The 24,244-nt window shown below is 39.3% G+C and overlaps 2 protein-coding genes across 3 annotated transcripts in view; one reads left to right on the forward strand and one right to left on the reverse strand.

Annotated features, from left to right (window-relative positions):
- The window catches only part of dcr-2 (dicer-2), a 52,257-nt gene extending 45,915 nt beyond the window's left edge, over positions 1–6,342 (forward strand). The window contains exons 33-34 of one of the 2 annotated variants that reach the window (XM_021352183.3): positions 229–413; positions 1,875–6,342. In XM_021352183.3, coding sequence (XP_021207858.2) covers positions 229–413; positions 1,875–2,031 — 342 coding nt within the window. In that variant the 3' untranslated portion in view covers positions 2,032–6,342. 2 annotated transcript variants of the gene reach the window in all.
- A 13,075-nt stretch (positions 6,343–19,417) lies between these two features.
- RpL18A (ribosomal protein L18A) lies at positions 19,418–23,587 on the reverse strand. The gene is given in 4 exon segments (NM_001043754.1): positions 19,418–19,647; positions 20,389–20,568; positions 22,664–22,840; positions 23,540–23,587. Coding segments are annotated over 4 exon segments (534 nt in total). The 5' UTR covers positions 23,558–23,587; the 3' UTR covers positions 19,418–19,488.
- Positions 23,588–24,244: the final 657 nt, after the last annotated feature.

The raw sequence follows: 24,244 nt of genomic DNA on the forward strand, positions 1-24,244 counted from the left end.
TTTTTCTCCGAATAATAGGGTACACTGTAGTATTATTATCGCTTACTTAATTTACGTAAACTTAATTAAAGTTCAATTAAAAACATCGAACTGTTGATGCTAAGACCAAATAAAACGCACCTTTAATTACATACAAATATAAATATCGCTTAAATCAAATAGCTTAAGCCTTTCACCACTCGACTTAATGAGACAATACCAATGGTTCTATGTTGTAATCGTTCGCAGGTGTTGAGCGACATTTTCGAAGCATTAGTCGGCGCCGTGTACTTGGACTCGGGCGGGAATCTGGAGACGGTGTGGTCGGTTCTGTACAAGATAATGCACGTCGAGATCGATTCGTTCTCGAAACGCATACCGAAGCAGCCCGTCAAAATTCTATACGAAATGATACACGCTTGTCCGGTTTTCGAGTGAGTATTTTTTTTTCTATTTCGTTTCGTGGTTGTACTGTTACGCGCTGAGGTTCGAGATAAATAAAAAAAGTTCTACCGAAGTGTAAATTGGAACTGTATTAACGCTCAAAACACTTAACGAACACTTTAAAATTCTCAATTCACTTCTTCCGCTTCGCTCTAGGTGTTTCGTTCGCTGTTTCGCTTCGAGTAGTTCCGATTACTCACTGCTTCGTGCCATCTCTGTAACGCTTTTATAGTCGATACGACATCCCTAGAATTATCGAGAACATTCCTCACAAGTCGAGTATTTTCGATGTGTGTTTCCGCTGTCTGACAATAGATGGCATTCTACTTCTCGAGCGTTCTAGATGTTACTAGATCATTTCATATTCGTTTCGGCAATTCGGCGATAGATGGCTTTACTGTTACCGGCGTAACAATACGTACAACGTTTGAAAATACACATACATAAGATTAAAACGCGTCCCGCATTCTCGCCTGACTGACTCGGTGGTGCAGTAGTTAGCGCCCCTGACTGGTGCGTCTAAGGTCGTGAGTTCGATTCACACATCGGGCAAACATTGTGTACCCATAACACAGGGAATCTAAAATCGAGACCAGATGACTGCGTGATTTGTTCCCAGTTATTTAATTCGCCATCTCTATATAATAATATGTATAGGACGGCGCCAGGGATGGATTTCGAGTAATAATTATTGAAACTCTCAACAAATAGTTTTCATAACGACAGGGTAAGCCGACAGTTCGTTCCGACTGACTGATTGACCCGATTCTGTCCACGTACCGCCATTTTATACTTTGGCGTTACGGCGCCTACCCTACATTTTTCTGATATTTATCAAAACAACATTTTATCAGTCTTAATACAGTTTTTTTTCTCGCGTTTCGCCTAATCGAACAGCTAAAGGCGATCACCTTTTAACACTAACCATACCAACACTTATTGTTATCTATTTCTACCATAGCGGGTAGATAGATTTATTGGTGGTAAGGACCTCTTGTGAGTCCGCGCGGGTGGGTACCATCACCCTGCCTATTTCTGCCGTGAAGCAGTAATGCGTTTCGGTTTGAAGGGTGGGGCAGCCGTTGTAACTATACTTGAGACCTTAGAACTTATATCTCAAGGTGGGTGGCGCATTTACGTTGTGGATGTCTATGGGCTCCAGTAACCACTTAACACCAAGTGGGCTGTGAGCTCGTCCACCCATCTAAGCAATAAAAAGAATAAAAAAAGATAGCGGCATACGACAAGTATTTCTCAAAATGAACAAAACAAAACAACAACAAAAATTATAATAACCGTAGATTAATTGATAAAAAAAAGTCTTGAAGTCAAATGTGCAAAAGTAATAAGATGATACGTGCATTTTCAATGCAAAAGTTCAAAATAGGTAATTTGACCCGTTTAAGGCATGTTTAGTGTTAAATTATACAATTAAAATTATATATTCACAGAAAACAAATAGTCGTCAATCCGGACATCCCGAAGGTAATGGTGCCGGTTTCGTTCACGAAGAACGACCAGCGTCTCGCCGCCTACGGAGTCGGCGTCAACAAATCGCAAGCGAAGAGGGCCGCCGCGAAATTAGCTCTCAAAATATTAGACTCTTAATTTCCAACGGAACGTTATTCACATAGACATATAAGAAATAGACATGTTATAATATATTCGATGCCTCCAATGAACACTACTCTAACACAAAATTTTTTAATTTTCGTTTTTCACTCAATTTGTTTCACTATGTTAAAAGTATTACAATTAATCATTATTGATGGGGTTCGAAGCAAGAGTAAATCAGCTAATTACACAAAAAAAACGTTAATATATATTTTTGTTTAAACGCTCCTCCTGTAAACCTACGAATTTGGAGTTAGCGTAGTGTTCATTGGAGGCATCTATATTATAGTTTATATTTAAAAAAAAATCCTATGTTTGTTAAGAAAAGTTTAGCCGTGTAACTTCCAGCGCCTAGCTCTAGAGACCGGTGTTAGTGTTACAAGTCAATATAAAAACAAAAATAACATTGGATATTCGTTTAATCTAAAAAAATAAAATCATTACGTGTATGTTTGTCCTGTATGTGTTCTTAAAGCATTTATCCGATTTCGATAAAACTTGGTGCAGTTGTCATTAACACTGTCGGGTTTCTGTTGACGTACAACAGGTGACGCGCGAGTACGTTCAAGAAATCGCTGTTTTTAATACAATTAGCGATAGGACCGGGTTCCACTTATTATCTACAAAAACTATTCAGAAATTTTTAATTTTATTTTTTTAAAGTGCATACTTATTTTTAATTTTAAAAAAAGATATATTGTGAATCTGTGTAAAAATTAGAATATTACGCGATTGATGGGTAATAAAAATTCATGAACTATTTTCGTTGAAAAAAATATTACAATTCTATAATTACTTAGGTATTATTTTCTATTTTAATTTTCATGTTTTAAATATGCAGATGAACCGTTGCTTCATTCCGATGATAATGCAATTGAGAATATTATCTCTTCTAGAGAGTTGTCACAAAGTAATGTTTTTTTACATTCCTGTAATTTTCCATTTAGAATACCATGTTAAGAAGGAAGGAGTTCTTAAATATCGAGAATGCTTCGATGTATTTTAATTCAAAACAATAACGAAGTTGAGATTAATATAAAAAGAAAATTGGACAATATATTTGTATATATATATAATACTACATAATATTTCATTTTCCAAATAATTTTTATTACAATTTTATTCCGTGTTTTATTTTTCGTGTAAATGTTTATATGTCAAAATTATTTTATAATTATGATAATGATTATGAACATTTCTAAGTATTTTTTAATGTAATTATTATTAAAAATATATAGATATAAATGGTCGTGAGTCTCTCTGCGAGCAAAATTTGCAATATTTATTTTTAATCTATGGTATTGTTTGTGGTCTGATGCTGTGAAATGAAATTTGCGTGAGCTCCAAGTGTCGGATTGGTAAGGTGTTGCGCAGTGCTAGTATGAATGGCGACGTTTATTGTGGGAGGCCAAGACACACTTCGAGGTCATAGCGCCAGCGCAGTAGTAGCAGTAGTAGCAGTAGTAGTAGTAGTGTCCAAGTTTAAACTTCGGTTTCGGTGAATACAAACCTCAACAACTCTCTTGTCTATCTCCTATAATATAAAAAAACTGGTCGTTACTATTATTTTCAATTGGAACCATAATCGTTACATGAGTCGACTATTATCAAAGGCGGCAATCTGACTTTTGGACAATGATTGGTAAATCAGAAAAACGAATTATTGACTTTGTATTCCATTGGCAGTCACAAAACTCTTCAGAACGACATCTTAGATAAATAACAGGTTAACTATTAACCTTTATTTAATGCAGGTTTTGAACCGTATTCTTTGAAGGAGACGATTATATTCAAATAAATCTGTATTGACATATCAATAAAAAAATTTTGTCCAAATGTACAGATTGCCGCCTTTGATAATAGACGACTCACATATGAGTAAACGAATTAAAAATCATTCGTTTGTGTGTATATTTACTACATTTTAAGGCACTAACAAAGACTGAGTTGTTTAAGTCGTTTTTCTCACATGCATTAAGAGCTATAAATCAAATTGTCATTTTCATTTTCATCTGTATCCGCTTAATACATAAGATATCTTTTAGTGTGTCAGCTATAAACGATACACAACAAAAGCACATCGACGTGTGAAAGGGCTATTCGGTTTAAGCGAAATTTTGCTTAATACGCAACATTTATCTTTGTAACTATAAATTCGATTTATTTTGTCTTAGCATCAACAGTTCGATGTTATGTTATTGCATAGCTTTTATCGCGGGCTTTGAGCGCGGCGACCGAATCAAGAAATTCCGTAACGAAAATAAAACCTAACACCCCCACTCCACCTACTGGGTAGCTCGCGTTCAACACATTCACACGTTGCGCTGTTTAGTGTTTGTGAATAAGCGCGCGGCATGACGTCGCACGCATGCATCATGAAAAGTCTGCCCATCTCTCTCTCGCGCGGTCTAGCTCATGAGTGTGAAGGGGACAGTTAATGTTTTGCTTTTGTTAATGTTTATAAATATAACGTGGTCTTATTATTGTTTTAATATAAAATTGTTTATTGTCTAATTATAATTGCATAAGTTGATAAAAAATGCTATGCAATAGCTTTACCGCGGCAGTCCCCGAGTGCCACACGATTTATTTTATTTAAACCTTTAATTAAGCTTACTCCATTCAAATAGCTGGAGAAGTATTTTTGTTATGATATTATTTCCAAATTTTAAACTTTAAACGTCTCTTGTAAAGTTGCAAAAATGTCGCTTAAACCAAATAGCCTTTCACTCTTGGACATTATTATTAGGATTAGTAAAAAATCGTCTTCACAATAGTATCCCGGCACATAAGGGGTTGAAAACTGCATAAAATCATTCAAAACTAGATTATTTAACAATATTACTGACAATTTGTTTTTTGCTTAGGGGGACCCTGTGGCCTAGCACCCACGATTTGACAGTATCTTTTTTCTGATCTATTATTTCTTAAAAATTTATGAAATGTTTATTTATAAAAAAATGTTATTTTAACACTCGCGTATAATTCAGTCTGCAAGTTAAATCGATCATTTTAGCTCAAGGGGCATTAGCTATCTCAAACACCAAAAATTATACTAAATACAATAATAGTTACTACTTTCTTATTATTATTTCGTGGACAGATATTTTTCAAAATAAGAGTACAAATTGATTACACCTAAACCTACTACTCTACATTCTCATTTCACCACAATTTTACAGTATATTTAAAACTTTATTTTTTTATTTTTAGATCACCGGGTCCTCCCAATAAAGCTTTTTTCAAATTACCAAAAAAAACAGTCGCCTCTCTATAATAGTCTCGTTTATATAAAATATAGTGACGACAAAAGACCTTTGCCGGATATTAGTGTAAAATTTTAAAAATATGATTATGATTTATGTACCTATTAGAAATACCCTCATAGAAACATTATAATTTAAAAAAGTTTCGAAAAGTCATATTATTATGCATTGCGAGTATTCTCTATCCGAATACAAAATCATGAAATCGACCATTTGAAATGTTAAAACCCGTACACAGTCGCATCTCAAAATAAAATAAAAAATAAGTGTCACAAAAAATAGAGTATAATTATAATTATATCCATAGAAATTCAATGAAATTTAATTATTTGACAGTAACTAGACAGGTTTTTTTTTGTGGAACATTGAACTAAGTTTTATTTAAAATATTTATTTTTGAATCGAAATTAATAATGAAGGACTGCCTGATGTAGTTCCGATATTTTTAGCATCTATTTCAGAAAAATATAGTAGGTAAGAAAATATGTAACAACGCATTTCCTTAATTTTATCTTACAATTTCGATGTTACTGTCGATATCAATTATTTAGGATAAATATTTTTTCTTAAACTAATGTGTGTTATTTCACATACTTTATGATACAGGACATTAGTTATAAGCGCTTTGGAACGATTATGAAGGTATTTTTATAAAAAAATTACGTGTTTTATATTATGTTACTATATTTTTATGTAGATTAGAAATTATAATTAATTATATTAATTTAATGAATTGAATTTTATGAATTTCCTTCACAGTGTTAATGCTTCGACCTCTTGCCCAAAGGTGAGTGTCGATAGTCGTTCGTGTGTTCTCCGATAACCATACTAGTTAGACCGTGAGCACATTGGCCAATTTATTCATCAAACGTATAAAAATGAGCGAATGTTTCATTTGTAAATTTCTTTTTTATTTTATTGCTTATATTAGTGCACGAGCTCACCGTCTACCTGGTGTTACCGGAGCACCACACCATAAAATAATTTGGCAATATTACGTGTGAAATTAAATGTCTATAAATATATTCTAAAACCATAATATCAATGTTTTTTTTTCCATGATTTTAGCCTGCCTTTAATTTTGCGTATTTGTATTATAAATTCCGAATAAAACAAACTTTGTTAATTGGCATGAGTTCTGGAGTCACTAAAAAGTTATAAATGTAAGGACTTTACTTAAGTAAAGTAAGTAAGTAGTAATTAATTACTACATTGTTGACTTTATGTAGTTACTATAGATATTAGTATTCCGCCTAATTCAGCCTATTCTCACAGATCATTTGGAACCTCTGAGTCTGCGGAGGGACTTCTGTTCCCTCTGTATTTTGTACCGTATGTTTCATGAGGACTGCTCTGAGGAATTGTTTGAGATGATACCATCAACTCATTTTTACCATCGCACCGCCCACCATCGGAGTAGAGTTCGTCTATACTACCTGAAGCCACTGCGCTCATCCAAAGTGCGTTTCCAGAGATCTTTTTGCCACGTACCATCCGGCTTTGGAATGAGCTCCCCTCGACGGTGTTTCCCGAGCGCTAGACATATTCTTCCTCAAACGAGGCTTGTGGAGAGTAATTAACGGTAGGCAGCGGCTTGACTCTCCCCCTGTCATTGCTGAAGTCCATGCCGACGGTAACCACTCACCATCAGGTGGGCTGTATGCTCGTCTGCTTACAAGGGCAATAAAAAAAGCCTTATTCCTATGAATGAGCTCAGGTAGACAGAGTACGTCTATACCAGTCTTTCTCAAAGTGGGCGATAACGCCCCCTGGGGGGCGTTTGAAACCTAGAGGGGGGCGTTAAGGGGCCCACGAAAAAATGGGGGGCGTTGATGTGGGTTAGGGGGGCGCTGTAAAATTTGTAATTTCATTTACTTTATAGTATTTTAAATTTTACTAAAATTAAAACTCACCTACTACACGATAACGAATAATTAGTTTATATTTCTACCCTGTATGATGTTATAAAAACTTAAAATAATTAACATAGATTTCGTAGGATAGCCCACACACCGTACGCAATCAAGTTGTAATAAGTTTCTGCGGAACATGATCGGTGATAGTTAAAAAATTAGAGCAATTTTACCTTAATTACATTGCACAAAGAAATTATTTTAAAGATTAGAAAAAAACTACCATGCAGAGTTGTAAAATATTACACATACGTAAACTAAAACAAATTGAGGTTTTCTTTACTTTCTTTCTTGTTTCTAACATAAGGGCATTTTAAAGCATTTTCCTAGCATTTTATAAGAAATTACTGATGTGAGAATCATAATTTTTATATAAAATGGAAATACGTATATAATTATTGTTCAAACACTTGTCTTAGATTATTATTTTTTACAATTTACCCATTACCGTCCAATGTCAAATAGTATAGTATAGTAAGCCTAAACAGCTCACTTATTGTAAACATTGTACTATTTTATTTCTATATAATAATAGGTTGGGGAAAAAGTTTCTTCGCATTTTTTAAGAAAATTCACAACATTTTTTAATATAGTTTATTCACATTTAACTAAAGTATGTCGGTATCATTTTGTTCGATAGCTTTTTGCCATCTTTTAGGTAGGGACATTATCCCATTGCTATAGAAATTTTGGGGCTTCTGATCAAAATACCGCGACAATTGGTTTTGGCAGTCCTCTCGTGATGTTAACCTGACACTGCCTAAAGAATTCTGAAGAGACCGAAACAGGTAGAAATCTGAAGGTGCAAGGTCAGAACTATACGGCGGATGCATTAAAACCTCCCAGCCAAGCTCTCTTAATTTTTGCTGAGTGGCTAAAGATGTGTGAGGTCTAGCGTTATCGTGATGAAAAACCACACCCCTGCTGTTGATTAATTCCGGCCGCTTTCTCTCAACTTCTTGCTTTAATCTCATCAGTTGTTCGCAGTAGAGTTCAGAATCGATGGTTCTGCCTGGTGGTAATAGCTCATAATGTATAATGCCCTTCCAATCCCACCACGCACACACGCATCACCTTGTTGCGAGTTAACCCGGGTTTCGCCAGAGTCTGTGAAGCCTGACCGGCCTTTGACCACAACCTTTCTCGTACGTTCTTATCGTACGTGATCCACTTTTCATCACTAGTTATCAGCTTCTTCAAAAATGGTTCGGTTTCATTACGTCGTAATAAAGAATCACATCGGCCACCTACTAGATGGACCGACGACCTAGTAAAAAGCGCTGGGTCTCGTTGGATGCAGGTGGCAATGAACCGGTCGCACTGGAAATCTATTGGAGAGGCCTATGTTCAGCAGTGGACGGCGATAGGCTGAAATGATGATGATGATGAAAGAATCACAAATGAGTACACGGTTCATTAGGTTTCTTTCAGTGACCTTTTATGTGTACCAAGTTTTTTTCAAATGTGCCATAACTATTTTATGGTCAATTCCCAGTTCTTCAGTTACGTTGTAACTACTGATATGCCGATCTTGCACCACTTTTTCAAAAATGGCATCGATTTTATCCGTTATAAGGCGACCAGAGCGACGTGCATTTATGACATCAAAATTTCCTAATTGAAAACGCTTAAACCAAATTTGTGCTACTCTGACAGACACAGCACTAGGTCCATAAACATAAGTTCATACATTTTTAAGCTATTGCATAGCTTTTATCGCGGGCCTTGAGCGCGGCGCCCGAATCATGAAATTCCATAACGAAAAAAACCTAATACCCCTCACCCCGCCTACCATGTAGCTCGCGTTCAACACATTCACACGTTGCGCTTGTGTAGTGTTTGTGAATAAGCGCGTGGCGTGATGTCACACTGCATGCGAATCATGAAAAGTCTGCCCATCTCTCTCTCGCGCGGTTTAGCTTATGAGCGTGAAGGGGACAGTTAAGGTTTAATATAGCGTGGTCTTGTTTTATTATTGTTTTAATATTAAATTATCATTGTCTAATTATAATGTCATAAGTTCATAAAAAATGCTATGCAATAGCTTTACCGCCGCAGTTCCCGAGAGCCACACGTTTTTTTTCGCCGTTAATCGCCGGGCTTCCGCCCTTCACTGGGGATGGAGGGCGGGGCATGTCGGAATCGTACCGACTAAAACCTCCTGTCGCTCAACAACCAGCATCCAAACCTCGCATGAGACAGAGCTCATGAAAAGGCAAAGGGGGGAAAGAGAAGTGTTTAGTGCGGAGCACATCTCTCCCATCACCCTCCCCCTCGGGATGCCGGCCTGCCGGTCGTCGGCGCCACGACCACCAGCCCTCTGGTCGGCAGGCTGTCCGAAGCCCGCCTAGATGGCGCCGGTTAGAATGGTCTATCCTACGGAATACCCCGCTGGGTCAGAACCAGGGTGGGTTGGGGATAGCCGGCCTTCCATCACCCGGATGCTCATACGTAAAACGTATGCAGAGCAGCTTGCACGTCGTCTTCTTAGGCCCCCTTCGCCGGTCCCCAGGCCGACATGTGAGGGAGACCCGAAACACTTAGAGGGCCAGGGCTTGGGCGAGATCCGCCTCCCTGGACCCCGCTCGACGGGGGCGGGCCTGTGCATCTCTCACGCGCCCCGCCGCCTCCTTTTGCGAGATGGTGCACTCGCAGAAGTCGAGCATCGCTTTCCACGATTCGTCGTCACCGAGCATCGATGCCAGAACACTCGGCAACGACAAGTCGTTTCCTATTTTTGCGACGAGGACACGCCGCCACCCCTCCCATGCGGGGCAAGCGACGATCGTATGCTCTGCCGTGTCCAAGTCGCAACCACAATGGTGGCACTCTGCCGTCGGCTCGGCTCCGATCCGGTGTAGGAACTCACCCCAGTGAGTACCTGCGTGAGCCGGAAAGTGAGGCGTCCTCTGTCGCGATTCACCCAATTCACAAGAACCGGGCGAATCACCTCGACGGTCCTACGACCAGCCGAAGGATCGGCCAGCCGCCTGGACCATGACTCCAGCACGGACCGCCAAGATTGGGCCCTCCGCGCTCTGACCACACTGGGGCTGGGACGTGCCACGTCCCGGGCACGAAGGTTAGCCCGCTACTGATAGTCAGCGGCGAGCGCCTCCGCCTCCAGGACCCAAGGCGGCGTCCCAGCCAGTACACACGCCGCCTCGAAAGAGATGGTGCGATAAACACGGATGATCCTGACCGCGATGGTGCGTTGCGGCCGTTGCAGCAACTTCGCTACCCGCACGGCCAGTGACTGGCCCCACGCGGGCGCCTCGTATAAGGCCATTGACCGCACCACTCCCGTATAGAGACGGCGCGTCACCTGGTCAGGCCACCCGATGTTGGGAAGAAGCCGGCTTAACGCGCCGGCTACCCCCAACAAACGAGGGACCAGGTTCTGAAAGTGAACACGAAAGATCCAACGACTGTCCAGAATGAGGCCGAGGTACTTCAACTGCACCCCGACCCGATACGGACGCCTCCAACCCACCCCCCCCCCCCCCGTGTCCCGCCGTGTCCAGTACATGTGACCGATCTGTTCTCCAAGTAGGAAGCCACCAGTCGGCGAAGGTAGGGGGGCACTCCGTGTCTTACCAGGGGCGTTTTTTTAAATAAAAGAAGTTAGTTAGACATATGCTGTCGCGACACTTTTTGTAAATAATAAGGTTTTCTACAAAGTCGTAGTACATTATTTTATTCTATCATCAATAGTTTTCGTAGGTACGCGACGTAAAGAATATTTTAGGAATTTTTTTTTACACCTTGTGTTAAATTATTGGAATTGTAGTAAGGATACCTCATTTTTAATATAACTTTCTCCTGCATCATCTTGCGCCATTACTGCCTGTCCTCGGCTGTGTGGATAGCAACGTGAACTGAGATATTGAGAGTGGAGCGTATTTGGTCCGACCAGCGCATTGGATTTCTACCTCTGTGCCTTCTCCCGCATACCTTGCCTGTTACCAGCAGCTTTTCCAGATTGTCAGCTCTCTTTCTGGCAATATCTCCAAAGATCTCCGCACGCATGTAGTGCTGAGGCGCATTGGAATCTTGAGCTCGGTAAGAATGGATTCGTTAGTTCTGTGTTCTGTCCAACGAATCCCGAGCATTTTCCTCCAGCACCACATCTCAAACGCGTCGATGCATTGGCGATCGGCTTTCTTGAGGGTCCAAGTCTCTGCGCCGTAGAGAAAAATGGAAAAAACGAGGGAGGTGACGAGCTGCTTTTTGGTATTCCTCGAGATGTTTCTGTCCGCCCAAACACGGTCCATTTCGGACATAGCTCTCTTTGCCATACTGATTCGCCTTCTGAGGTCCTTTTCGGAGGATCCATTTCTAGCTAATAAATTTTTAATTATCTTATAAAAATAGTTTCGTTCTAATAAATTAGCATAGTAATAGTACAGTGAACTAGCAATTTATTTTGGTAATTCTGAATTTAAACAAACATATTGATGAGAAGAATTCATTTTTACTTTGAAAATTTATAAATACACGCTCTGTAGCGATGTATGGACGTATAATAATATGAAGAAACAATAATAGCATCTATAAATACATAATTATGTACTACGTGGTACTACATTTACTAAAATTAATACAACATTTATACCGTATAGTAAGTCTGTATTTGAAGTCATGGTCTAAAGCAGTGATTATCAAACTTATTTCTTTTACCGCCCCCTTTGAAAATCAATTATTTTTCAGCGCCCCCCATTTTTTATACACCCCTAAAACTTTAAAACCACAATTTAATTAATTTAATTAATAAATGTTGTATTAATTTTAGTAAATGTAGTACCACGTAGTACATAATTATGTATTTATAGATGCTATTATTGTTTCTTCATATTATTATACGTCCATACATCGCTACAGAGCGTGTATTTATAAATTTTCAAAGTAAAAATGAATTCTTCTCATCAATATGTTTGTTTAAATTCAGAATTACCAAAATAAATTGCTAGTTCACTGTACTATTACTATGCTAATTTATTAGAACGAAACTATTTTTATAAGATAATTAAAAATTTATTAGCTAGAAATGGATCCTCCGAAAAGGACCTCAGAAGGCGAATCAGTATGGCAAAGAGAGCTATGTCCGAAATGGACCGTGTTTGGGCGGACAGAAACATCTCGAGGAATACCAAAAAGCAGCTCGTCACCTCCCTCGTTTTTTCCATTTTTCTCTACGGCGCAGAGACTTGGACCCTCAAGAAAGCCGATCGCCAATGCATCGACGCGTTTGAGATGTGGTGCTGGAGGAAAATGCTCGGGATTCGTTGGACAGAACACAGAACTAACGAATCCATTCTTACCGAGCTCAAGATTCCAATGCGCCTCAGCACTACATGCGTGCGGAGATCTTTGGAGATATTGCCAGAAAGAGAGCTGACAATCTGGAAAAGCTGCTGGTAACAGGCAAGGTATGCGGGAGAAGGCACAGAGGTAGAAATCCAATGCGCTGGTCGGACCAAATACGCTCCACTCTCAATATCTCAGTTCACGTTGCTATCCACACAGCCGAGGACAGGCAGTAATGGCGCAAGATGATGCAGGAGAAAGTTATATTAAAAATGAGGTATCCTTACTACAATTCCAATAATTTAACACAAGGTGTAAAAAAAAATTCCTAAAATATTCTTTACGTCGCGTACCTACGAAAACTATTGATGATAGAATAAAATAATGTACTACGACTTTGTAGAAAACCTTATTATTTACAAAAAGTGTCGCGACAGCATATGTCTAACTAACTTCTTTTATTTAAAAAAACGCCCCTGGTAAGACACGGAGTGCCCCCCTACCTTCGCCGACTGGTGGCTTCCTACTTGGAGAACAGATCGGTCACATGTACTGGACACGGCGGGACACGGGGGGGGGGGTGGGTTGGAGGCGTCCGTATCGGGTCGGGGTGCAGTTGAAGTACCTCGGCCTCATTCTGGACAGTCGTTGGATCTTTCGTGTTCACTTTCAGAACCTGGTCCCTCGTTTGTTGGGGGTAGCCGGCGCGTTAAGCCGGCTTCTTCCCAACATCGGGTGGCCTGACCAGGTGACGCGCCGTCTCTATACGGGAGTGGTGCGGTCAATGGCCTTATACGAGGCGCCCACGTGGGGCCAGTCACTGGCCGTGCGGGTAGCGAAGTTGCTGCAACGGCCGCAACGCACCATCGCGGTCAGGATCATCCGTGTTTATCGCACCATCTCTTTCGAGGCGGCGTGTGTACTGGCTGGGACGCCGCCTTGGGTCCTGGAGGCGGAGGCGCTCGCCGCTGACTATCAGTAGCGGGCTAACCTTCGTGCCCGGGACGTGGCACGTCCCAGCCCCAGTGTGGTCAGAGCGCGGAGGGCCCAATCTTGGCGGTCCGTGCTGGAGTCATGGTCCAGGCGGCTGGCCGATCCTTCGGCTGGTCGTAGGACCGTCGAGGTGATTCGCCCGGTTCTTGTGAATTGGGTGAATCGCGACAGAGGACGCCTCACTTTCCGGCTCACGCAGGTACTCACTGGGGTGAGTTCCTACACCGGATCGGAGCCGAGCCGACGGCAGAGTGCCACCATTGTGGTTGCGACTTGGACACGGCAGAGCATACGATCGTCGCTTGCCCCGCATGGGAGGGGTGGCGGCGTGTCCTCGTCGCAAAAATAGGAAACGACTTGTCGTTGCCGAGTGTTCTGGCATCGATGCTCGGTGACGACGAATCGTGGAAAGCGATGCTCGACTTCTGCGAGTGCACCATCTCGCAAAAGGAGGCGGCGGGGCGCGTGAGAGATGCACAGGCCCGCCCCCGTCGAGCGGGGTCCAGGGAGGCGGATCTCGCCCAAGCCCTGGCCCTCTAAGTGTTTCGGGTCTCCCTCACATGTCGGCCTGGGGACCGGCGAAGGGGGCCTAAGAAGACGACGTGCAAGCTGCTCTGCATACGTTTTACGTATGAGCATCCGGGTGATGGAAGGCCGGCTATCCCCAACCCACCCTGGTTCTGACCCAGCGGGGTATTCCGTAGGATAGACCATTCTAACCGGCGCCATCTAGGCGGGCTTCGGACAGCCTGCCGACCAGAGGGCTGGTGGTCGTGGCGCCGACGACCGGCAGGCCGGCATCCCGAGGGGGAGGGTGATGGGAGAGATGTGCTCCGCACTAAACACTTCTCTTTCCCCCCTTTGCCTTTTCATGAGCTCTGTCTCATGCGAGGTTTGGATGCTGGTTGTTGAGCGACAGGAGGTTTTAGTCGGTACGATTCCGACATGCCCCGCCCTCCATCCCCAGTGAAGGGCGGAAGCCCGGCGATTAACGGCGAAAAAAAACGTGTGGCTCTCGGGAACTGCGGCGGTAAAGCTATTGCATAGCATTTTTTATGAACTTATGACATTATAATTAGACAATGATAATTTAATATTAAAACAATAATAAAACAAGACCACGCTATATTAAACCTTAACTGTCCCCTTCACGCTCATAAGCTAAACCGCGCGAGAGAGAGATGGGCAGACTTTTCATGATTCGCATGCAGTGTGACATCACGCCACGCGCTTATTCACAAACACTACACAAGCGCAACGTGTGAATGTGTTGAACGCGAGCTACATGGTAGGCGGGGTGAGGGGTATTAGGTTTTTTTCGTTATGGAATTTCATGATTCGGGCGCCGCGCTCAAGGCCCGCGATAAAAGCTATGCAATAGCTTAAAAATGTATGAACTTATGTTTATGGACCTAGTGCTGTGTCTGTCAGAGTAGCACAAATTTGGTTTAAGCGTTTTCAATTAGGAAATTTTGATGTCATAAATGCACGTCGCTCTGGTCGCCTTATAACGGATAAAATCGATGCCATTTTTGAAAAAGTGGTGCAAGATCGGCATATCAGTAGTTACAACGTAACTGAAGAACTGGGAATTGACCATAAAATAGTTATGGCACATTTGAAAAAAACTTGGTACACATAAAAGGTCACTGAAAGAAACCTAATGAACCGTGTACTCATTTGTGATTCTTTCATCATCATCATCATTTCAGCCTATCGCCGTCCACTGCTGAACATAGGCCTCTCCAATAGATTTCCAGTGCGACCGGTTCATTGCCACCTGCATCCAACGAGACCCAGCGCTTTTTACTAGGTCGTCGGTCCATCTAGTAGGTGGCCGATGTGATTCTTTATTACGACGTAATGAAACCGAACCATTTTTGAAGAAGCTGATAACTAGTGATGAAAAGTGGATCACGTACGATAAGAACGTACGAGAAAGGTTGTGGTCAAAGGCCGGTCAGGCTTCACAGACTCTGGCGAAACCCGGGTTAACTCGCAACAAGGTGATGCGTGTGTGCGTGGTGGGATTGGAAGGGCATTATACATTATGAGCTATTACCACCAGGCAGAACCATCGATTCTGAACTCTACTGCGAACAACTGATGAGATTAAAGCAAGAAGTTGAGAGAAAGCGGCCGGAATTAATCAACAGCAGGGGTGTGGTTTTTCATCACGATAACGCTAGACCTCACACATCTTTAGCCACTCAGCAAAAATTAAGAGAGCTTGGCTGGGAGGTTTTAATGCATCCGCCGTATAGTTCTGACCTTGCACCTTCAGATTTCTACCTGTTTCGGTCTCTTCAGAATTCTTTAGGCAGTGTCAGGTTAACATCACGAGAGGACTGCCAAAACCAATTGTCGCGGTATTTTGATCAGAAGCCCCAAAATTTCTATAGCAATGGGATAATGTCCCTACCTAAAAGATGGCAAAAAGCTATCGAACAAAATGATACCGACATACTTTAGTTAAATGTGAATAAACTATATTAAAAAATGTTGTGAATTTTCTTAAAAAATGCGAAGAAACTTTTTCCCCAACCTATTATTATATAGAAATAAAATAGTACAATGTTTACAATAAGTGAGCTGTTTAGGCTTACTATACTATACTATTTGACATTGGACGGTAATGGGTAAATTGTAAAAAATAATAATCTAAGACAAGTTTTTGAACAATAATTATATACGTATTTCCATTTTATATAAAAATTATGATTCTCACATCAGTAATTTCTTATAAAATGCTAGGAAAATGCTTTAAAATGCCCTTATGTTAGAAACAAGAAAGAAAGTAAAGAAAACCTCAATTTGTTTTAGTTTACGTATGTGTAATATTTTACAACTCTGCATGGTAGTTTTTTTCTAATCTTTAAAATAATTTCTTTGTGCAATGTAATTAAGGTAAAATTGCTCTAATTTTTTAAATATCACCGATCATGTTCCGCAGAAACTTATTACAACTTGATTGCGTACGGTGTGTGGGCTATCCTACGAAATCTATGTTAATTATTTTAAGTTTTTATAACATCATACAGGGTAGAAATATAAACTAATTATTCGTTATCGTGTAGTAGGTGAGTTTTAATTTTAGTAAAATTTAAAATACTATAAAGTAAATGAAATTACAAATTTTACAGCGCCCCCCTAACCCACATCAACGCCCCCCATTTTTTCGTGGGCCCCTTAACGCCCCCCTCTAGGTTTCAAACGCCCCCCAGGGGGCGTTATCGCCCACTTTGAGAAAGACTGGTCTAAAGGATAAGACATCTGTATGCTTTGTGAGAGTTTTTAACGTTATCCATAGCGTAAAAGTTAATTTAAATTTGTATGGACTTGGAGCGTTTGCCTACGTTTGCGTTTGTAATTTACGTAATTACTGGTGGCAGGACGTCTTGAGTCCGCACGGGTAGGTACAGTACGACCGACGTAACTTGGCGAGTCTGAATATAGCCGCAGGTCAACTTTCGCGCATGTACACTCGTAAAAAAATGTGTTATTAGCATTAATTTTTTTAAATCAAAATACGATTTAAAATGTCCCTAATTATACAGGTACCAAGTACAAATAAAATGAATATCAAAACACTATGAGACAGAAAGCTATAAAAATAACGTAATAAATTAAAGAGAGATAATAAAAGAATAATAAATTATGACAGAAATCTGTAAAAATAACGTAATTAAATTAATTCGAAAGTAAGCCCGAACACTGCCTTCAGTTGCGATCCGCTGTACTGTGCGTTGCGATACACCAGTTGCGTTAGCAACTCTAAATAAAACTGTCAACATCTTTTAAGCCTTCTTCTTTTTCTTTTAAAAAATAATAATCAATAATTATGTTTGTCGGCCGACGATTTAAAACACTATTATGCTTTGGTTTAACGAATAGTATAAATGCCAAGGGACACTCAATACTAAAACAAATTTAAACACAAACAATCTTAAAACTAAACAAAAAACTGAGCACTAAACAAAAACAGTATAATAATAACAAATCAATGAAAACTTTTGTAGCCGCCCGTACTCAAGACAGAGATAGCGACACGAACACGACACTAATGCTAGCGTGTGAGTGAGACATTACCGCATACCGAGAATTACCGAATTTATACGATGTCAAGAAAAGGGATGTCCAATATGCGTGTTGGAGGATGTTGTTTAATCGATTTTTTTTCAAATTGATTAAAATTTATATAAAAATATATATTTATATTCCATTTTATAGGAGGTTTAAAATATTCACGAACAGTCCCTATTGTAGTAGTTGTTGATAAATAACTGATATTCAACTAAATCATGTCTTTCAACCAAGAAAATAAAGTGTTATTAGTTTTCTTTTTTATTAAAGATGAAGTCTCATTTACTAAAGACAACATTCAATATGTTTGTAAATCTATTTCATTCATTATCTCATATAAACAAAAATCAATAAATTCCAAACCGATAAAAATCGATTGCGATATTTGATTGAATAAAGGGACGATTGTGTTTACATAGAGTCAATCCCTAGCCTAGACCTCCGCCCCGCGCACGTTGCTCATACCACCATTTGGTTCCTAAAAATGTTTGTGCGCAGCCTTCTGCGCGAAGTTCGGACTCGCCAAGTTACGTCGGTCGTATTGTACCACCACTTTGCCGATTTCTGCCGTGAAGCAGTAGGTAATGCGTTTCGGTTTGAAGGGCGGGGCGGCCGTTTTAAATATACTGAGGCCATAGAACTCCTATCTCAAGGTGGGTGGCGGCATTTAGCTGATTTCATGAGCACATTCACCCACCTAGGCAATAAAAAAATTATACTTGTACTGGTCGGAAATGATTTTTGGAACTATGTATGTTTTCGATTAAATATAGTCAAATTAGAAGTCTAATAAATCAGCCACGAAAATTAAATGGGTAGTGGTAAAGAAAAAAGCACTAAGACCCGCCGTTTATCTGTGTTCCGCAATTTCTTTGTATATCGCCAGTAGTCTCGAGAGGCTATTCAGACTTCACCTGATGAGCGAGCTGAAGGGGCTCAACCTGAGAGTTTGCTAAAATCTGAATCTAGCCTCGGATCGAATCGCGACACTTAAGACTCCCCGCGCACTAGGCAGCCAGGCTGTTGGCGAATGTATGTGGCTGCTGTCAGTCCTCGCGCACTTGCTGTAGCAGCCAATGTATTTTGCCAAATATTATTTATATGACACAGCATACTTGTACAATCTCTTGTATTTAAAAAACCCAGTCTGGGCATGTATAAACATCTTTAAAATAGTTATGAATAAACCTTTTGAATGCTGTTCTAGAAAAAGAGGATGAATTCAGTGTATTTTCTTTGCTTTGCGTTTTTTACGAAATAAATTCCAAATCGCTCGACGAAAATATCATAAATTGGCGTCGATTGGCTGCTATAACCGGCTGCTCAAATATTTCGGTTGCCGCAGCCTGGCTGCCTAGTGCGCGGGGAGCCTTAAACTGACGAGAAACTCTTTGCATTGAGTTGCATATCCAACTATTCGTCGCCTTTGGCGAGAACGGTGACCGGTCCTTGGAACGCCTAAAAGCACAGAATGGATCCGGAAGAAAGGAACGCATAATTCGCAAATACGAACGGGATGAACAGTGATTTTACTTGAAAGGCAATCAAGGTTTCCGTTCAATAGCAGGTTTAGATGCAATAATCAAGTCCTCGTTATCCAGTTTAAAAGACGGCACCCCGAACAGACTTATCGCTGTAAAATATAATAATTTTATCATATTTTTATTACATGACGTCTTACTTTGTGCACCGGATTGTTGGTGTCGTACTGAACTGATGGGTCAACAATATATTGAAGCGTTTTAGTTAAATAGGTATCCATTATGACGATAAAAAAATGGGCGATTGAATAGATTGAAAAAGCATTTTCTATCACATATTGTGGGATATAAAAAGAAACTTTATTCCATTTTTACATGGGTTTTATTGTTATGTGACGTACATTACAATTACAAGAAGTAAGTGCTAGGCCTCTTGTACGCGAAGGTATTAAGTCTCTTGTAGTGGTGCACACGTTTGGGCAATGGGAATCTGATGGTGCTGTTGTGGAACTGTTTGACCTGTGGACGGCGACACGCAGCAGCCTTGATTACTTCCACTTTGATAATCTGAAATTCAAAATTAGATTTAATAAGCACGAAATCAACATGATTAAAAACCCAGCCAAGACTTAAATAATAATAATAATATTAAAATGCCCAAATAAGACAAAATAAATATATAAATAGTGTTTGTTTTTGATGTGATTATTATCACTTACTAAAAATTTTTATTACTGGTGGATTTGGAAAACTATGCAAGTACCCCCTATTCTTATCTTATACTTGAGGGACTGGCAGATGTACTACCCAACACTTCGACCGTTTTAGACCTTAAGTGTTACTTTGCTCTGGTCCCAAAACAGAACACAAATTTTATGAACTTTGCAGAATAGGGTCCTATAGGCATCTTGATTACAACCCCACCCCATCTTTTATTACACTGCAATGTGTGGACTGCAGGTACTATTCTAGCCCATGCCCACAGACAGGTCCTCTTCAGTATTTATAAATCTGTTTCATGAATATTTTATTGGGATGGTCAGTCACCTTACTGGCGGTAGGACCTCTTGTGAGTCCACACAGGTAAGTACCACCACCCCACCTATTTCTGCCATGAAGCAGTAATGCCTTTCAGTTTGAAGGGTGGGGCAGCCATTGTAACTATACTGAGACCTTAGAAATTATATCTCAAGGTGGGTGACGCATTTACCTTGTAGATAGATGTCTATGGGCTCCAGTAACCACTTAACGCCAGGTGGGCTGTGAGATCATCCACCCACCCAAGCACTAAAAAAATAAAAAAATTACCTGTATTGAATGAGCTCGGGCTCTGTGTCTAGCTCCCATATCTCTGTAGCACTGAGTGACAGCTCCACCTACACTCAGGTCACGGTATTCACGGTACATGTTGTGTACACCTGAACGAGACTCATAGCGTAGCCAGATACCAAAATTCTTAATCTTGATGGGGCTTTTCTCTGGAATTTCCTGAAATCAATTGCAGATAAAATTTTAATTTTAGAAATTAGATAAATTGATTTAATATAATATGAATAATTTGATTTAATAAATATTTTCTGATTCTCCTTATCAAATTACTCCCCAATATTTTAATTCTTGGGCACTTTTGTCATTTCTGAACATTTCCCATAAGTTTTGTAATAAATAACATTTTGAGAAAGTTTATTGACTATTGACAATTGTCTTTCTGTTTTATTGCATATATGGTCGAACTAGCTTATACATCATGAAATGATAAGTGGTTACAAGAGCTCATAATTGCAGCCCGAATGTTACTTTAAACAGCTGTCACACTTATCTAGCTTAAAATTAATCAAATCCTAATAATCATCAAGCAAATTGTTTGTTGACATGAGAATCATGAATGAAAATTTATTTATTTTACTTCATAACAAGTGTTTAGTATTGTAGGTTTTTACTTAGAAAATATTGTACCTGCCTGTACAAAATAATACTGTCATTCACTTTCCCTTATTGGCGCACAAATTTTACCCACTACTTAAGATTACTTATTACATAGTTACATAAAGATCCAAGACTATTATAAAGAAATATCATCAAATTTAAGACAATAGTTTGGGTAGGCCCCCCTACTCCTCATGAATAGTGTTAATTACTTGGCAAGTTGAATAAATAAATAAATAAATAAATAAGTTGATATCAGGTAGTCTGCTCTGTTGTTGCTGAAATATTGGGCTTACAATCTCCATTATAGAATTCATGTAACAGACAGCTGCTAGTAGAATAACTATAAGACTATAATATATATATAATATATAGTAAGTGGTGCTGTACTTTTTACTGAGCTGTACAGGTTCAACATTTTATTGGTGGTAGGGCACTTTGTGGGCACAAATAGATACTAGTAAAATACAATTGAAACATACATTGTAGTTAATCAAATCCTATTTATATCCTAATCGTTTGCATTTGGTGAAAACAAATGGAACATATAATTACTGTCAGATGGGATGATTTAGTAGCCGATTCTCAGACCTACTGTGAACATACTATTTGATACACAAATAAAACCAAAAAAAAACATAGCTGAAAAATGTATAGCTCTCAAATATATTAAGTGTATAATCTATGATGTATAGTGAGTAAGTAAGACAGAAGACCGGCTTCGTCCTCATCCCTACTACGTGATGTTTGCTGGATGAGTGGTGATACCTGGCGGGGATAGCTGATCGATTGATAGTTGATCAGTAGTCGACCAGCGAGGGCGGGAGATCAAATTCAATTTAAAAAAAATCATAATTAAAGGAACTTGAGATTATAAACTCTGAATAAGAATTTATTGTATACTACAATTATAATATTTGATTGCCATCTTGCAACCTTATTGCGGATCTGTGCATAGAATAAAAAAAAGATTAATCGGGATGGAAAAATAAGGGTTGATCGTATAAGAGTGAAAATTGAGAGTAATATGACTTTTTTATTTTAAGTCATGACAAAACAAAATAAAAAACTAGCCAAAAAATGAAAGTTTATAATTAACAAATAAAAAATAGGGGTTGATCATAGAGGGATGAAAAATTGAGAGTAACATCAGATTTTTTATTTTAATTCATGACAAAATAATAAATAAAAATGAAAATCTTGCCAAAAAAATTAAAGTTTATAATTAACAAATAAAAAATAGGGGTTGATCGTAGAGGGGTGAAAATTTCAGAGTAATATGAATTTTTTTATTCTACGTCATGACAAAATTAAAACAAAATTCTCACAAAAAATTTTAAAGTTTTTAATTAGCAAATTAAAAATAAGGGTTGATCGTAGAGGGGTGAAAATTTAGGGTTGTATGTATTTTTGTATGCTGTATCATAAAAAAATAAAAACAAAATTTTTTGTCTAAAAAATAACAAATAATATTTAGGGGTGGACCCTTAACATTTAGGGGGATGAAAAATAGATGTTCGATTCTCAACCCTGACCGATATGCATTCACGAAAATCGGTCGAGCCGTTTCGGAGGAGTATGGGAACGAACATTGTGACGCGAGAATTTTATATATTAGATTATTCTCAAACTTCAGCTATATTTCTATGTAACTAACCTTAATAGAGACAATTTCACCAGTGGTCTTCTTGAACTTCTTAAGTTGTCTCAGGAAATACCAGAAACGAGATTTGGCGACAATTGGATCCGGAGAGAAAATTCTCATTTTATACAAGGGAGGTTTGGGCTCGTTCTCCGACGGGAGCTTACGGCCGATAACCTCATATTCCCTCAACTGCAAAAAAAAAAACACATTTTCAATAAAATTCTATGGATCTTTGAGAGAATTTGGTGACGTAAAATAATAGGATAATATCAGGAACTGGTAAATTTTTATTGGTTCCCAATATCTATGATACTTATATATTTTTATTATATAAAGGCATCAAATTAATTGGAAAACGTTAACAAACGAAAGTAACTAAACGCGACCCACTGAGAAGATCTAAGAATCATAATACATTGACAACGTGAACGTTGTAAACACTTCAGGTTACTTTCAATAGACTCAAAGAAGGGAGCCTGGTAAATATCTAGTGTCATGTCTACGATTTTCGATCAGGAGGCATGTGTAGTATGGCACGGAGAAAAGCATGGTGTTTGGTTAATTTCGGCAACACAATATGACATAACCTTAAAATATTTCTTGCTTTATTCGTTATTTCACAATAAATACAGCTACGTGAATATATAACTACATTATTATGTTCATAACTTAAGATTATATTTTCACATAATTTACTAATTAAGAACCTTATTCACGCCAAATCCCGGGGACAGCGTGTTTGGTTGACATCACAGCCGTTTCAGAGTAATTCACTACCACTATTGTACAATACTTGATTAATTTATATACTAATAAGAGTTCCTGAGCATATAACGGCATTCTTTTTCACAAATTCTATATATTACACATATAATACACAATTCTTACCTGTCCTTTAGCCTTCATTTTTGGAGTTTTTATCTGAAAGACTTTGTCAGCGGAAACGGAAAACTGACGTAAAGAAAAAAATGGCGACCAGACTAGCGTTGGCACTATTCTAAAGTATAATCTACGCTATTTTTAACTACCTACAAGTAAGTCGCTATTAAACTTACAGTGACTAAGACACGAGTGCCTAATAGTTAATAAGTTAATAGTAAATACCTAATTTTTAATAAACAGCAGTTAATCTTATAATATGATAACCGGGTCGGTAGTTATTTTTATTACTTAGTCCTGTGAACAAACTCACGGTCTACTTGGTGTTAAGTGGTTATTGGAGCTTATTGATATCACAATATACGTTCACGTTTTAAGTGAAACGGTGGCGTCACTATCATCATCAACAGCCCACAGTCGTCCGCTGCTGGACATAGGCCTCTCCCAATCTACACCACTGAGCCCGGTCTGCGGCTCTCCTCATCCACTTCTTGCCGGCCACCGTGCGGAGGTCATCGCACCATCTAGCCAGGGGGCGTCCCACGTTACGTCTTCCGCTGCGCGGTCTCCACTCGAGAACCCGTCTGCTCTAGCGATCGTCAGTCCTACGGCATATATGGCCAGCCCACTGCCACTTCAGCTTGCTGACTCTTTGAGCTATGTCGACGACTTTAGTTCTCTGTCGAATAATCTCATTCCGGATTTTATCCTTCA

The sequence above is a fragment of the Bombyx mori genome, chromosome 23 (genome assembly GCF_030269925.1).
Source record: "Bombyx mori chromosome 23, ASM3026992v2".
In the NCBI taxonomy this organism is placed as follows: Eukaryota; Metazoa; Arthropoda; class Insecta; order Lepidoptera; family Bombycidae; genus Bombyx; species Bombyx mori.